The sequence below is a fragment of the Aptenodytes forsteri genome, unplaced genomic scaffold (genome assembly GCF_000699145.1).
Source record: "Aptenodytes forsteri isolate BGI_AS27 unplaced genomic scaffold, ASM69914v1 Scaffold471, whole genome shotgun sequence".
NCBI lineage: Eukaryota > Metazoa > Chordata > Aves > Sphenisciformes > Spheniscidae > Aptenodytes > Aptenodytes forsteri.
The window spans coordinates 206,279-223,629 of record NW_008795862.1 but is presented as its reverse complement, the minus strand read 5'-3'; the positions used below and the strand labels follow the sequence as shown (position 1 = coordinate 223,629).

At 39.3% G+C, this 17,351-nt stretch overlaps 1 protein-coding gene across 1 annotated transcript; it reads right to left on the bottom strand.

The window, feature by feature from the left end:
* Positions 1–9,440: 9,440 nt before the first annotated feature.
* HAUS8 (HAUS augmin like complex subunit 8) lies at positions 9,441–17,236 on the bottom strand. The gene is made up of 10 exons (XM_009284031.2): positions 17,167–17,236; positions 16,983–17,038; positions 16,579–16,675; positions 15,758–15,871; positions 15,147–15,229; positions 14,430–14,501; positions 13,313–13,471; positions 12,282–12,423; positions 11,059–11,200; positions 9,441–10,291 (listed from the first exon to the last, which is right to left on the bottom strand). The coding sequence occupies exons 1-10, from the start codon at positions 17,234–17,236 to the stop codon at positions 10,171–10,173; spliced, it is 1,056 nt and encodes a 351-aa protein (XP_009282306.1). The 3' UTR covers positions 9,441–10,170.
* Positions 17,237–17,351: the final 115 nt, after the last annotated feature.

Below are 17,351 nucleotides of genomic sequence, written 5' to 3'. Positions count from 1 at the left end.
GCCTCTCGGCCCCGGGCCGCAGCCTGCCCCCGCCCGGTCCCAGGTGCGCTGCCCGCCCGGCGCCAGGCCCCGGCGGGCTCCCGGCTCCAGCCATCGCTCCTCACCTTCACCATCCTCTCTGCAGCCCTGACAGCCTAGCCCGGCCGGCCTTCTTCCCTGAGGGCTGCTATGACATCGGCTCCCCTTCTGCCGAGCCCTACCAGCCCCGGGAGACCACCTGCCTGAGCTCTCTGCCTTCCTCCTCGAGTCCCTGAAGGTGCCGGTGTGCCTCACGCAGATGCAAGAGCTGCAAAAGCTTAGGTTCCTAAAGGTCCCATCAGCTCGGACCAGGGCACAGCACCCCCTGCATGGTCTAGTCCCATTAACTGAGCCTTTGTACTCTGAGGCACTCCACTGAGCACTGCCAAAGAACTGCTTTCCAACTCAAAATCCAGTGCCAGGACTGATGCTACTCTATCCTCCTCCATCCCTAGGCCCTAATCTATCCATCTCCATCCCTCTGTCCTAGCCCGTGGTTACAGGGGCTTGAGACAGGAGGGGGAGCTCTCACTACACCAGTCTGAAGAGGGTGCAGCGTAAGAGTAGAGCTTACACAAATCGGGGAGAAAAGCATATCCAAAGCAACAGCCGAGATTCCAGGTGACAGAATAAATGCCATGTCTCACAGTGGTGGATTAAATGCTACATATAGATACCGAGGAATGATTCCTCCGATCCTTGCTGGAGACAACCCAGGCAAGCCAGGATCCCAGGTGTGCTTCAACAGAGGTGAACTCTCCCCCCAGGAATAAATGAAAACCCTCAACATAGGCAGTTTCAATTATATTTTTTCCCCCAACACTACACACCTGGCTTAAGGTAAACTACTAGGAAAACAGGAAAAAAAACCCCACAACTTTTTTTTCCCCCTAGGTTAGCTCTGTTATTTGAACCTCAGTTCCATTTCTTCTAAAAATCACTGATATGGAGCCCAGCACTTTATCTAGCAAAAATACAGTTCTGTATCCAAAAGTCAACTCGATAGTTTACCAAAGGCCCTTTCTTCTACCTTCTGACAAGAAAAACAGCAAATCAAGTGGCTAAAGCTGCTGAACTTTTAAAATTATTTTTCTCCCTCTTAAAATTATTTCAATCACCATATATTTTAGCAGCATCATTACTAGCTAACACATTTTCTGCAAGTCAGTCCATTCCCTAAAAACACAAAGTCATCAAAAGGAGCGAGGTTTCCCTGACTACTTCAGCCATAGGACTTCAGAGGCTGACCGGTCCACAGCCAGGAGAGCAACAAAATGGTGCCTGAATATTTCTCTTGTTTGAAACTTGCACTAATTTTACTATGACTTCTCTTAAAAAAAAATGAAATCATTAACTCAGTAGCTTTTTGATAAGTTCAGATTATCTTCGGTAATGGATAACACTGCTAGATGTGGCTACATTTTCCTACTTAAACCTATCTTAAAACAGCATTGTCTTACTTTTGTGGAGAGGCATACATAACAAGTCTAGAAGAAGAGGGAACAGGTTTTGTCAAATTAAAAAAAAAAAGAAAAGCTAGGCTAGGGCTTTAAAAAGTATGCCTCACCTGAAAATACTTTGTACCAGACAACTTAAACAACAGTCTCAAACCAAAAGGATTATGTATTTTACAAGGCTTATGACAGTTTTTAGGATTGGACACAACAGTTAAAATCATAGCCAAGCAAGTTCAGAAGGTTTTAAAGAAATCACCTATTTAAACCACTCTTACTACATCAACAACCCTTGACTAACATTCGTCTACAGATCCTGTTTTAAGACTTGCCCTAATTGTCCAGATCAGGGTGGAGAATTGAAGCAATTTTATTCAATACAATACAAACATCAGAATTATGCTCTCACTACTGAACAAGAAGGTTTTAAAGATTGTTCACCACCTTGGGAAAGGTTATTTTTATTTATTTTTAATGGGATTTTTCTAGCTATAGCTCATCTGTGGGAGGAGTTGCAGAATGTCTTGGAGCAGCTTTCAGCTTTTAATATTATGTAAGCTGAATCCATTTTGCTTGCTGCTGTGCTATTTAAGCACAACTGCTCCGCTCTTGCTCACTTCATTGCTCATGTATCTTCACATGACAAAACAACGCTACGAGTGCTACCAAGGGACTCTTTTGTTTGCCCAAAATTGAAGACACGTGCAAGAAAGCATGAAGTAAAAAAGAGGCCCTCCTAACACATCTTTCCATCGCTAAAGTATATAGGGTTTTTCCTCTGATCTCCCGTTGCTCAGAAATGTATAATTGTACTCAAATGGTACTATTCTTCTTGTACTAGGAGTTGTATTAGCTACGTACTAGCTTGTACTAGCTATGATGGTCAAGGATACAAGTGAGGCAGTATCTGTAAGAATAGGTGATGTATTTTGTTAGATTATGTTCATTAGTTTAAGACATGAACACTTTCCACAAACCTTGCGCTAGTATTCTTTGGCGTGATGTCAGTTCAATTGACATTACACTGGTTTTAATTAAATATCATTAAATATCATGCCCGCCATTCAGATTTTTTAAGAGCCGTATTTTTCTACAAATGTTTTGCTAGAACATTAGTTTTATCTTTCTCCATACTAAATGCAACTACAGCACAGTTGAGATCAACATTAACTTGTACCAACTCTGTCAAACCTAGGTCGCACTTCAAACAGTTTATGACACTCTTAATAAAATGACTCTGTTTTATAACACAGCTTGGCCTTTGCAACTTAACTAGAAATGGAAATAGATGGATTGTCTAAATTTAAGAGAGTGGATTCTTCCTTACTGCTGCATTCTCCTTCAGTTTATTCAAACTCATTCAAACTCTAGAACCATAGAGATTGTTTCCCAAGCAAACCAGCTAGACTTTAAGAAAAGCAACTTTTTAGAAAGTACATTAAAATGGGATTTTTTTTTTTTTTTGAGACAAACAGAAACATGCAAAGGTAAAGCAAAATCTGGTAATTCCAAATTCTTTTTCAGCTTCATCATTTTCTCAGATACATCCACAGAACTCTATATGCCTCAGTATTTTCCTGTCTGCAAAGAAGCAATACTAATGTTAGCCTCCTTCCTAAAGGTAACACCTAATAGCATGTTGGAATCCTTTATTAAAGACAATAAGGAGGCAAAATGAAAATGAAGCACCTCTGCTGTTCTCATGGTATAGCAGCCTATAGCTGATGTACAATACCTCACCAATCAAAACAACGATTTTGATAGTAGTCCTGCAGAGATCAGGTATGTTTTGGGTGAAACAGCATCATGCTTTCAAAAAAATAATTCCCTCTACACTTAATCACCCATACCTTTTTATACAGCAGACCCATAAATGGTTCCTTACAGACTCATGCCCGAGATCTATGGGGTACGTACCAAAAAACCCACAAAGTGCCACTAAACATCCACCCACATTCTATCTTTGAAAAAGCTCTGGGTATGGACTTTGAAGAAGCAACATGATGCAGCAATGAATTGATGAATGCAGCAGAGTACACTTCAAAAATGGAGCTCCATCATCTTCAGCATAATGCTGTAACATTTTTGAACACAAAACCGTGTATTTCTACATTTCAGAAATCACAGCTAGAAATTATCACTATGTGGAGTATAGCCATTTTAAATCATTATTAACTTTTTTTGAAGTAGAGATTCTTCCAAATTGAAGATTTTCTATTTGATATTTACTGACTACAAGAAATATCAGCCAGTTACAGTCTCTAAAGACTGCAAACCATCTTCTAATTATGAAAGTATGTGCAATCCTGTAAATAAGGCTAGAATCAGCTTGGTCTGAAAAAAAAAGGAGGCTTTAGATATCATTTCAAACTATTTAGTTACTGAAATGGAATTTTCTGTGCCTGCCAAAATGAATCCTATTCAGTGTGATGCAACAGGTGTTGGAATTCCAGCAGCTGCCTGCAACCCACATCTGGTAATAGTTAGGAGTTTAAAGGAAGTTCTGTAAGAACTGCTTATGTATAAAAACTATTCATCAGTCCAATCTATGGGCCATATTCACCCACCCGCTTGCACTGTGCATAGTTCAGATTTTTATTTCGTTTACAAAAAATGTAATTCTGCTCCTCATGAAATTTTAGGAATCTCAGGCAGTTGTTCAGGTTGAAAGTGTGCAGGGGATCGGTATGGCTATACTAGTCTGTCAGAAAGGTGAGGGAGGGACTGCAGTTTATAGAAGAACATGTGAATACGTCTATATTGGTTCTGACTAGATCTAATTTATATCCTGACTGCTTGTACATTCTCCTCATCATTACTCTGCAGAACAAAAGAATTCCCTCCCCCCGCCATGTCCCATCTACCTAGTAAATAAGCTACGTGCAATGTTAAAGTTATCAGACAGGTATTTGTCAAACAAAAAATAGAGTTAACGCTAAGCTCTAAATAATACTAATTCTTGAGTACTGCTACTCTCAGCTGTGCTTTTGCTTTTGTCCTCCCTCAATTACAAAATTCAAATCAATAAGACTACTCACAAGAATCAAGTGGTAGAATCACACCCTTAATAATTAGCCCTTGTTAACTACCTCAGCATGAGTGTTATCACGCTAACTTGTCACAGAGATGACCAGACCTAAAGACAGAGGAGGTAAGACTCACTTACATAAAGATTTTGAGAATACATGCATAAATTGTGTACATAGGAAAAGATGCTGCAGTAAAAACAAGGCTATTAATTACTTAGTTCTGCGTTAAGTCCTGTACGTGCTAGATTTCAGTAGAAGATGGGTGGAAAAAAAATAAACAACGGACAAGTCATCAGCTTTAGGGGAGCCATAATCATTTGTCCCCCCCCCCCCCAATCGAAAAACATTTGTCAGTCATTACTTACCACCAGACAAGAATAAGGTCTTAGTTAATTTTTACAGCATTATATTCACAGTAAAAAAACCCACACCCATTTCTTTAACTCCCAGTTTTGTTCTCCCTTTGTGTTTCTGTGACAGCCTCCTTTCTGTTAGCCAAACATAGATATCTAATGTAGAAACTGATAACTGCAAAACAAGTGTCCTATTGGCTTTGCCATACTACTACAAGCTTACCAGCAATGAGGGCAATGTCTTTTTACAGAAACTACAACATCAGTCCAGATACAGAGTGGTAGAAACAAGACTGATCCTGCCTCCTGGGAATACAAGCATCTCTAGAACAGAATTACAAGGAAAGGTTAATTAAAGAGCACATTCAAAATAAGACTATAATCTGAGTAGCATATAATAACAGAATAATCGAGAATATAATTATTAAATAGTTCTGTCAGAAATGCCTATTAATCATCTGCAGAACAGGAGAGGCTGATCTTTGAGTAGTATGACATTTTAATTCCTGATTAAATGACTGAAATAATACTAAGAAATCATGAATATGGGCAGATGCTGATTTAGAACAGGAATAGAGCAGTGTGCTTAATCAGAAGCGGCTGTCATTAAGACATTTAGTAAGAAATTACTTCCAAGTTTTCTACTCAGCCTCTACACAGGACTGATGTAATAGAAGTTTGTGCATAGTCTAGTGTTTGGTGGAAGTTTTATACACAAATAAGGGACCTAGAGAGGCTGTGAAGTCTCCACACTTAAGAGTTATACAAAATTCAGCTAGACACATTTATAACTAGGAACAGGTAAAGGTGTCCTTCTACCATACAAATCATACTAATCTGAGAAATTTGATTTTGTTCAGTTAGGTGAAGACAAATTTCTCAAGACAAAAAAGCTAGCAAGAAAGGGTTAAGGGCTCTCAACATCTTTCGGTACTGCTGATACAGATACTATACTTACCCTGTCCATAATACACTGAAGCTGTGTAAGCGTACTAGCATTGCTCTATCGTCAAGCTGGTAAGATTCATCCTGGTTTAGCTGGGGATCAGTGCTGCACTCCTATAGTTACTTGTTTACCATTTCACTTACTGAAATACTGTCTAAAAAGCTCTGAAGAAATACACAACAAAGCCTGAGTGCTGAAAGGCACAGTTTTTATATATAAAGATATTCAGACAGAATATCTTTTTGGGTAGTAGTCCTGAAAACTCTACTGTTCAATCAGCTGTTTAACTTCCCACCCCCACATGCAGTAGGTATTAAAACAAGGAATTAAGTTTTGATATCCAACGGGCCATCTCCAAACACACGTTATCTATATAAACAAAAAATTAGTTATGTCTTAAGAGGCAATTTGTGTTTGCTTCACTAACATATTAAATTTAAGATCTTGAACTAGCAGGAAACTCGATAGGTCTTGCATATACATTCTCACAGAAATATTTTAAAAGAAACTCATCAGAGGCATTTGAGACTACTCTGCAAACCTAGTCCTCCATCCTTGTGTTTGCTTTACAGACCACACACAAATGCAGCGGAAGAAACAACCTAAAATCATTTCTGTGAGTTGAACAGGAATGCTCACATAATCACTGGAAATGCTCTTAATTGGTGTGGCTCAGTGGTGCATTTCAGAGCTGTTAGATCCTCTGCTGCTGTGGAACTCTTTTCATGTCCTGGCAATCACAGTCCAGCCAGCAGTTTGTTTATCATATTCAGTATGAGTTTCCGGATCTCCAGCAAAGTGGTATTTACTCCGAGGCAGGGAAGACTGCAGTAATCCAATAAGTTCTCATTAGCCTAAAATGCAGAAACATCTGCTGGGGTCATGAGCTGCTTACTTGCTGTTGATGAGCAAAGAATCAGCTCCATTTGAAGCTAGTGTGAACAAAGAATTGTAGGGTTGGGGGGGGTGGTGAAGAGACAAACGGGCTGCAGCTCCACTATAGTGCACCACAGGCAAAGAGGGATGCTCCCTTACGTTGACCCCCGGTGACCCCATCGCAGAGAGCACAGGAATTACAGCAAAAAATGCTTTGACTCAGCCCTCCTGAGCTGGTGGTCAAAACAGGCAGGCAACACCAGCGTAACTGAAGAGAACGTGGTCCCCAAGAAATACCAGAATCCAGGCAGGGCAATCTGTGCAGTGCAAACCTAGCTTAAAATTATCTTTGCCAATTGCTTTTTAGACAATTAAGAGAATTTTGCAGGGGACGAGTACTTACATTTCTGTGCTCCCCCCTTTCCCACCCAGGCTCTCAGACCTAGCTGGCTCGTTTCACAATTGCTTTCAGTTTTTGGAAGAGAAATCCCCGCCTCCCGCCCCCGAAAAGCACCTTAGGACACATGGATGTTAACAATTGGTCAGTAAGAACTTCTGGCCTAAAAGATGAATACATAGGTAATAAGTACTGCGCAAGTTCAGATAGAACATAAATCTACATTGATACAAGTTACAGAAGGGAGAACACTATTAATTTTAGGTTAAAAACAAAACAAAAACCAAGAAGAGATTGACAACCTGAATAAAAAGAGCCCTTAAGTTGTTTAGGACTCCAAGCAGATTCAGAGCATGTGACATTGTCAGAAAATAAGTGGAAAATACTAAATAAGTGGTGTCACATCTGTTTAGCTCCTGCTCCAGTGATTCTGCAGTTCTTTGTTGTTGTTGTTTGTACAGTGTTAAAGATGACAGCATCTAATGTGTGTGGCTATTTCAAGGTGGAGGAGCCTAAAACATTTCTGCAAAGAGCCAAAACAGAACCACTTGGAAAGAACATTCAGGAAGATCAAGATGGAAAAGTCTCAGTTCAAAATAGTTTAAAACCCTTTCCTGAAGAGGCTGAGCTGCTTTATCTAACACTTGTTCTACCATTTGTACAAAGAATTACCCAAGTGTTCAATTTAAGGAAAAGAATGGCCAGAATGCTCACATCAATGCCTAGGATTCTTCTGAAACAATGAGTGCACGTCCCCAAGCACTTTAATGTTTTGAACACGCAGTTGGCCTTTAGCTCCAGGACTCCCACTTTGCCTTAGGCTTGTTGTATAGATAATGTCTGCCACCTGCAGCAGCAAGGATGAACTACTTCCCCAAAAGATTTAGAGCCTTTAACTGTGATCACAGCAAGCAGAACCTTTCTCCACCACCCTTCTTCAGGGAAGAAAACTAATAGCATTCCACTCCACTTTATAGTGAAAATTTATATTGCTTGTCTGTTGCTTAAGTAACATTTGGGTGTATATATACACAATAGCATCTCAATGGTAGAAAGTAACTTGACTGAAGAGGATGGGTTTAATTTAAAAGTATTTCTTAAAAAAATGGTTTTTTGTTTTAGACCAGCAATGAGGACTACCATCAAGAAATCCTAGGAAAGACATTCTGACTTGTGTCTGTGCAGACAGAATTATCAAGACACTATAAACTTGATTTTCATTTCATCCTCCCTCTTCTTCAGTAAGAAGACCCCTCTTAACTTTCTGAATCTTGGAATGACACACCATAAAGCAGGTTAAAGGCATGAGGACACACATCCTAGCAATTAGCCAAACTTAGGAAAAACAGTTGTTTGACCAGCAGTTTCATCATATAGGAGCCTTTCTACCGAGATCTCCATCCACCAAAAATAAAGACTAATTTGCAGCTAACCTATGACTTGACTGCTTAGCAAAGTTCCCCATCCAGTGGCCAACTTCGTAGGTGCAGCTCATGTTCCCGGCCTGGAGCACGATCCTGCTGCGTGCAGCACCCATGGACTGAATGGCAGCACACAGAGGTGAACTATTAGGTGCAGTTCATCTAACACGGTTGAGGAGGAAGAAATAACAGACAAATATCTTAAAACAACTCATTGCTCTCCTACTGGCCCGTAGATAAGTTGCTGTGAAAAAAAATGATACTGATATTATATACAAGGACAGTCTTAACAGTTTGTTATATATTGACTTCTCATCCAGTGCACGGCACATCTTCCTGATCCAGTTACTATAGCTTAGTTTAGTCCTAATTTTTAATAAAAGGAGACAAGAATCTAGTTAGACCCTTAGTAATACCAGGAGGAAAGCCTGAATAGCACTTCAAGGAGTGCAAGGAGAATGCTCCAAGTATTTTTTGAGCAGGCCAAAAATCTTTATAGACACAGCTTAAGCCAGAAACGTAAGACTAAGTAGATAATACAAAGCAAAGCTTTTGAAAAAACATCACAGAAAGAGGTTCCACAGGTAAAAAAATACAGGATACAGCATGTCCTTCAGAGAGAAATGCATTCCTTGTACAAAAATGGAAAGTATGTTGTAAAAAACCTGCCACATCTGGTACATATGTTCATAACAGAGCACACTCTTTCTCAGGCACTTAATCAGTAGTTAGGTTTGAGGTTTCTCTCCACATTCACACGCTGCTGGCCTCAGCACTTTGGGTGCCAGCAGGTCATGGCTTGCCATTGGGACTGGTTAGTGCCTATAAGTCCATCACTGCATATATTGTGTATTAGCCCTATGTAAGGCCAGATGGAAACAAAAGCTTCTGTAGGAGATCAGTGAAGATATTCAATCATGAAGGCTATTGGTATAGCAGTGGAAAAGTCTTTATTATTAAAAAGAATAAAGTCCTTAAAGAGAAGGTGTCAGGTTAATACAAAAGCATTAATGATTTTAATAAATTTGTTTCCAAGACAATTAGGCAACAAGTTACCAAAACTTTTCACTTGTTACAAGTGACCGGGCTCCTTCCAAGCATCAGCCTCATTACTTACTACCCATGTAGCTTTTCCTCTCAGCAAATGCAGAAATAAGGGACAACTAAGAGTTCCTCCAGAAGCCGTTCACTAAGTAACCAACGATTATGCTGTACATTCCTACAGATCCTCCTGATGAGATCAGCAAATGCACAGTACCACATACACAATTCCACATCTATATTCTGATATGTTGCCCTCTAAGGAACACTACTTTGGAAGGAGATGCAAATCTCTTGATTTGCAGTTCCAAAAAAGTAAACCAAGAAGTTTAAGAATACATAGGTCATATCTGCTAAGAATAACATTTCTTATTATTTACCTTTCAGTATTGTCAAGGCAGAATGTGGTGAGAAAGGTGTCACAAAAATTCACATTAAAAAAAAGATGTCTCCTTATGGGACAGCACACAGAAGAAAACTCCGTTTCTTATATTAGTAAGCATGCATGCTGCTGGGTTCATATTCTGGTATAACTGGAAATTTGGACAAGTTATATGTTCATACAAGAAGTAAAAAGATAACAAGTCTGCTGGCATTGATTTAGTACCCACCCGTTAGTAAAACAATACACAAACTTAGTTGAAGTACCAGTGTTTCACAACATCTAGTCCATAATTCTCTTCACATATTCTTTGGTTATGCAGAGAAACTTCTTTACTAACTTCAAACGACAGGTTCTGCACTTGTGTGAAGCTCCTGGAACAAATTAAGCAAGCTCAATCAGTTACTCCGGAGGATAACAACTTCTGCTTTACCCCAAAGGCTACGCGCCTGGACATTCACATCATTCTTCTACCATGCAGCCACCAGAAGAAAAAAATGTAAAATGTGAATTTTCTTCCCAAAGGCTAGAATTTGGAGGAGAGGAGGGGGCAGTTTGCATGGAAGGGGAGATGCATGGCTTTATGGTCTATCAATCTTCAAAGATTTTAGCTGTAATCTCGTCTGGGGAAATGAAGGAAGGAAGGAAAGGAAATTTATGATGTTTTATCTCTTCCTCATGCTCTCAGTGATACTTCGTATTTGCTGAGACAATACTCGAGGAAAAAAACCTTTTCTGTGCTCCTTGTACCTCCTAAAGGATGATATATTTGTATAGTTATTATTTAAGACATAGAGCTTCCAGTTCACTTTTCTGTCTCCTGGAGTTCTCCACTCTCCTACATACTTGCACTTTACCAGGGCTACTCTTGCTGACTGAAATTCTCAGCTAAAGTGTCAGCGAATGGCACACTAAAGTAGTTCACTTAGAATACACAAACAAAAAACCCCAAGCATATTTACTCTGACTGTAGGTAGGGACAGAAATAGAGATGTCTGCTACACACAGACTTAAACTTAGTGCTACTATCCCCTCAATTAATCCTCCTCCAATATACAATCTGGATGTATTCTGGCGAGATCTATAGATTTTCCTCTGAATATTTAGCCAACGAGTCTTTTCACCCAATTGTTGTAAATACCTTTGAAGCTCTTTATCCAGTTTCTGAGACACTTCTTTAAGCTCTTTCAGTACACTAAATGCTTTTGCACTTTCTTCCGAGTAGCTTGGCATAACTTCTGCCAGAAGTTCCTGTGTGATAGTTAACTGCTTTCGCAGTTCATCTGCAATATGAGATGTTAAAATATTATTCAAAAATGCATGCAGTGGCATCAGTTAATACAAGATTACTTAATAGCTGGAGTAACCACAGAGGCAGGTGAACTAGATGATGGAAGACTACTGTTTGTTCAGCTTTCACAAACACATCATGAAAGCCAAACTGTGAAAGCCAAATTATTTTTAGCTATAAAGACTAACACCAGCAACAGGCTATTAAAATTGCTAATCAAGCGCTCATTTAGAGTATGTCCAAGATTTTTTACAAGACAAATGCAAGAGAAAAAACAAGTTTTAAACATCAAAAATTCCCTGGCCGGTTACATATATTGCTATTGCCATGTACCCCCAACATGAAACTTATCCACTCCTTTCCTTTAGCATTCACAAACCAAAAATACGTATTTATTTCCTTTCAAGCCTTCTTACAAGAATTCTAAGTTCTTCAATAAACCTTTTCCATTTGTTTTAAAGTGTAAGTAAGATTATTGTAAATGGTTTAAGAATCTTGTTTCTTGCAGACCAGCAGTTTAAAAAGGTAACTTTTTGTCCAGACTTCAATACAAAACACAAGTACTAATTTATTACACAAACATTCTCTGATTCAAGACATCACACAATATATTTAAGCTCTAGTTCTACCAGAAACATGAGCAAGTCTACCCATGTGACTTTATCCCTCAAACACAGAAACAAGAAGAGATCACAGTATTTCTACAACTCTACAGCTTGCTTACCCGTTAGGAACAAGGAAGGAGGAGGAATGCCATGAATACAGTTAAAAGATACAGAAACTTGCTAAAGAAAGTGTACATGAAGACTGCCCTAGTTTAGAAAGTTGTTTTTTTTTTTCCTGCTGCAGGATAAAAAACTTGTTCAAGTGCAGTTTAGTGGTTAAACAGAGACAAGAATTATTCATAGCAAAACATGTGACTAATGTTGCGGCCCAGTGTCCATACAAGCTCTAAGAGCACACAAAATTCCTCCAGTGGCCACAGATAGATCTAGCAATAACAATATAAGAATTTTAGCATACCAATAAAACACTATTTTGGAAAGTAAATTTGATGAATCAAATTTTCATACCAAGGTATGTTAGCATATCTCCTTCTATGTGAATATTCTTTATGGGTAATTCGTGTCTAGTGGCATCCAGGGAAACTGCAAAGCTTTTATATTGCTCTTTAAACTGTTCACAAACAGGAACAAGGGGAGAAAGTACTTCCATCTGAAAAAGACACATGATGAACCAACACTTCTTCAAAAGCAGCCATTTTGTTAGTACAGATCTGGCTGAATACAGAAAAATCATTTATTAAAAAAAAAAAATCCAAGTACCACTCTGAAATGCTCATTGACAGAGGAATTCAAGAAGTTTGTGGTATGATACTCCTATCATGCTTTTTAATAGGTTTTCCTCTACCATCTCAAAATGCCTAGGTCAATACCGGCTTCCTTGTTACTATAGCTCAGAGGTATTAGCAACATAGCAGGCAAAGTGGTTTATATTTGATACTTTGACTGTAGTTAACAGTGTATTCTCCAAAAGACAAAAGCCTTTTTTAGTTTTTGCAATGCATATTTGTTAAAAGCAAACATAGGTTCAGTTTTGAAAATTAATTATTCAAAAATTAATTATTCATTCGAAATTTGCCTTCTTACAACCAGGCCAGAACTATTGCTGTCTAACATATAAAAATAAGACAAATAAAGAACAGATGATGTTCACTTCTCATCTAAGGGTTAGCATCTCAGCTCTAGCCATAACTGTAATTGCATAACTGCAGGATGTTCATGTGGTTTTAAAACACTTGCATCTCCTGTGCATCGACTGTAAACTGCTCTGGCAACGGGTGCACTATTGCTGCCCCTTGCCTAATATCTCTAACTTCTCCTTCCTGCCTATCAACAAGAGACAACCAAAAAAGTGACACGGCATTTGCTTAGGTTACTAGAGAGCATAACATGCCACAACAGGAAGAAGATATTTATTTTAAGATGCATAAAATTGTACCCCAGCAGGCCACAGAAGCAGAGAAATCTTCTCTGGATAAAGGACTGCTTCATAAGTGAGCTTGTTTAAATATGGGAGAAGCATAAATTGTAATAAAGCCTACCTGTTTGTCTAATGCATCATCAAGTTTCTGCTCTCTCTCTTTGAGTAGAATTTCACGCTTCAACTCGCAGAGCTTCTCCTGTTGTCTCTCCTTTTCTTCACACAACATTAGCAAGTTTTTTTCTGCTTTTTTCTCCAGCTTGGCAAGATTTTTTCCTGCCTATTACATCCAAAAAATATTCACAACTAAAGTAATGTGGCATCTAAGTAATTAACATATTCTGAAGAAACAAATGTAAGCCTCAGACCAGGTCAAAGAGCTTCAATTAATGAATCAGAGACCTCGTGCAATAAGCACAATACACTATAGGTAAAGCCCCCCTCCAATCTTCTTCCCCCACCCCTGCTAATGTTTTTTGCAAAGGAAAAATATACATATACAGCACTGAGTGAACAAAGAACAAAGCCACTGCTTCAACCTTGAACTCCAAACGCTCTCACTCACGGTTTTCCCAAAACTTCTGCATACCCCTACCTCATGAGAAACCAGCATGTCCTGGTTTCAGCTGGGACAGAGTTACTTTTCTTCCTAGTAGCTGGTACAGTGCTGTTTTGGATTTAGGATGAGAATAATGTTGATAACACACCGATGGTTTAGTTGTTGCTAGGTAGTGTTTACACTAGTCAAGGACTTTTCAGCTTCCCATGTTCTACCGACTGATTTTCTCACTTTTACTCTTCCGATTCTCTCCCCCATCCCACGGGGGGGGGGGGGGGGGGGGGGGGGGGGGGGGCCGCTGCTCGGGGATGGGCATCGGATCAGTCAGTGGGTGGTAAAAAATTGCACTGTGCATCACTTGCTTTGTGTATTATTATTATTATTACTACATTATTATTTTATTTCAATTATTAAACTGTTTTTATCTCAATCCATGAGTTTTTCTCACTTGTGCTCTTCCAATTTTAGAGTGAGCGAGTGGCGGTGTAGTGCTCAGTTGCCGGCTGAGGTTAAACACGACACAGCACCAGCAAAGCAAGTCATACAGTTTTACAACCCTAAACATATAAAGTCACAAAAATCTAACTTTTACAGATCAGAAAGCATAGACAAGAAATCAAACAATTTCTCAATATCAAGTTCTTCTATCTGAAACACCAAATACTTGACTGACTCTCACCTTTACTCTTAGGTAAGTTAAAAGCAGTGTCTGAGATTCCAGCTCTTCCATCAGAGCATCAGAATCATTTCCCTTCAGAAAAGAAAAGAATATACTAGATCAGTTTTGGTATTTAAACAATTATTTTTTCAATGTTCAAATTCATGGAAGTCAAATTCGTGCCCGGAATCATCATCAACAACAGTCAGCTCAATGAAAAAAGTTTGGGTTTTTAAACAATGCATGTTAATTAAATATACCCTTTTGTTCTTTGTCCCACCACTTTTTATAACATTTTCAGCAGATTTTCCTAATACTGGTAGAGAACTTGAAATTTCAGTGCTATGATGAATGAGATTCCTAAATAAGGCACTTCAAATTAGGTTGAAGCAATATTAGTTTTCTGAGCAAAAACGTCAGAAAATATTTAAAGATAATGTGATATAATTAAAAAGTATGGACAGCAATACAAAAAGAATCATCTTGAGGATATGCTACAATTGGAGCAGATTCTTTACCACAAGAAATGGAAGCAAAGTTTCGTTCAGTGTTGAGACATCCAATAAACAAAACAAACATCGCTAGCAGTAGAACAGACTTATCCTCTGACTTCTGCCAGAAGGCTTTAGATCATCCCAGAACCTCAAAGTTGTTATCAAGATTAAAGACAAACAGAAAATCTTCATTTCACACATTTCAAAATCAATATGCTTAACAAATGAAAGCAGTGAGACTCACCGCTTTTTTGGTTTTTCGACGTGTCCCTGTATCTCCTTTGCAAGCAGAGTTTGAACTAGGAGTCTTTTTACGGACAGTTTTATCTGTATCACAACAGAAAAGTTATTTCTCTATTCTACCAAAGTATATAGGGTGGGTCAACATACCATCAGGTTCTTCAAAGGCAAAGATAATTTCAAAATTATTATATGTACCAGTGAAGAAGACTTGTGCTCTATTTCTGGCTCTGATGATACTCACGAGAAGTGAGTGGATGTGGATCACATGAGCATTTAGCTTCAAGTGACAGTTACATATAGATATGATACAATTTTCAGAAAGGCTGATAATCTAACACCCATCTGTTATAGGAACAAAGACTTGAGCATACTTTGTTCTTTAATATTTGATCGTAAACAAAAAGAACAACCCAAAAGATACTAAAAATCAAGAGGTTAATTTAAACACTGAAGGTCTCAATACCTCTGCTTAAAGACACTTGAAATAACGTTCACTTTATTTAACAAAATCCTTTTGTGAATATGGTAGAATACAAGGGTTACTTATCACCAAGTTACAACACAGATGTTAAAAACAATAAACCAAGAAATTGAGTATGAGTGGAAGCTTACCATTAATAGCTGAAAGATCAAGGTCCGGTCGACTAATTTTATCTTCATCTAATAAAGTGGACTGCAAGTCACCTTTCTCAAAACTACTCTGATTTAATGAGCTAGGGACAACACCTGTAGAAAGAAGCTGTTATCAAACTAAAAGAATTAGAACAGATTCTACACAAGTTCACTATTATATATGCTTTCACTAATACGTGGCAACCTTACGCAGACTTTTACGCACTTACTTTATATACCAGTATACCATTTGTATACTCCCTAACTTACCTAGAGACAAGGTAGTTCAGAATGTTATCCTCTTAAACATTTCACAGTTCAACAACACTCATATGACAAGGGAATAATGTTATATCCTCAGGATTTTCAAGTCAAGTTAAGGTCTTACCGGAAAATTCTTTTGCAATTCTTGCAAAACAAATAAAAATGGACTGTTTTGCAGACAGGGATTTTCAGTCATTTACACTGGGTTTATTAAAAAGATTAAATAAAAAAAGCAGGGCAATGGTGAGGGCATAGTAAAAGAGTAGTTCAAAGCCTTGTGCAGAAGGCAAGAGATATGCTTATTTTAGACAATCCAATTACTCAACTCCAGATTAGTTCTCTATCAGAATGTCCAGACAAGTTTAATGCACTTCAGTTTACACCTCTCAATCCCACATCAAGTTTCTTAATTCCCTTTGTATACAGATAGTAACTGGCAGCGATTTAAGTAATACAAAATATCACCTCTTAACAACGCTTTAGAGTTGTTAAGAGTTCTACAGGTTGGAAATAACAAATTCACAAAAGAAGAGCTTTTAAATTCTGGTAAAACCTACCAGCAGAAGTTTTACATTTCTGAGGAAGAACTGATCTTGGTTTAGTTGCAGAAGATGGTTTAGCAGCAGACGTTGAAAAGGAATTTGCTGAAGTATCCTGACAATCAAGAAACAGAAAAGACTGAACATAAGCAGTAATTGTGATCAGCAATATATCTCACCCCCAACTTGAATGCCGACAATAAACAACTACAATCCCAGGGCATCTTGGTGCTTTGCAAGTCACCTGAGTACAGTCCCAAGCTCCCATCCCAGTCTGCCTCTAGTAATACACCACGACTCCCCCATAACCCCAGCAGTCATTTTTTGCTTAGGTCCTGTTTCCACAAGTCCGAGCCGCCCCTCACACCATTTCTATCCTTTGCTGAGCGACCCTTGAGCCCGGCAGCGAGGCGTCCAAGTACCTTCTTGGCGTCTTTCATATCGTACTGCAGGTACCGAGACTTCACGATTCTTCCTCCTGAAGAAGGGGCAAAGAGAGCTCAGCCAGGCCCGCCGCCGCGCTTCCCGCCTCAGCGACCGCGCTCCCCGCCGCAGCGCCCCGCCGCGCCTCAGTCGGAGCGGGCTCCCCCCTCACCCCACGGCTACCTTTCCGCTTATTCTTAGACACTTCTCCGCCCGCCACCGTAATACTGGAGTCGCTCGCCAGCGCGGACATCCTGCAAAGACAGAGCGGGAGATGACAACGGCACCGGGCGACAAGTGAGGAGACGGGCGGCGAGACGCTCCCCCTCTCACTCTCTCCCGCCGCCTCAGCCGCCATCCCGTTTCGA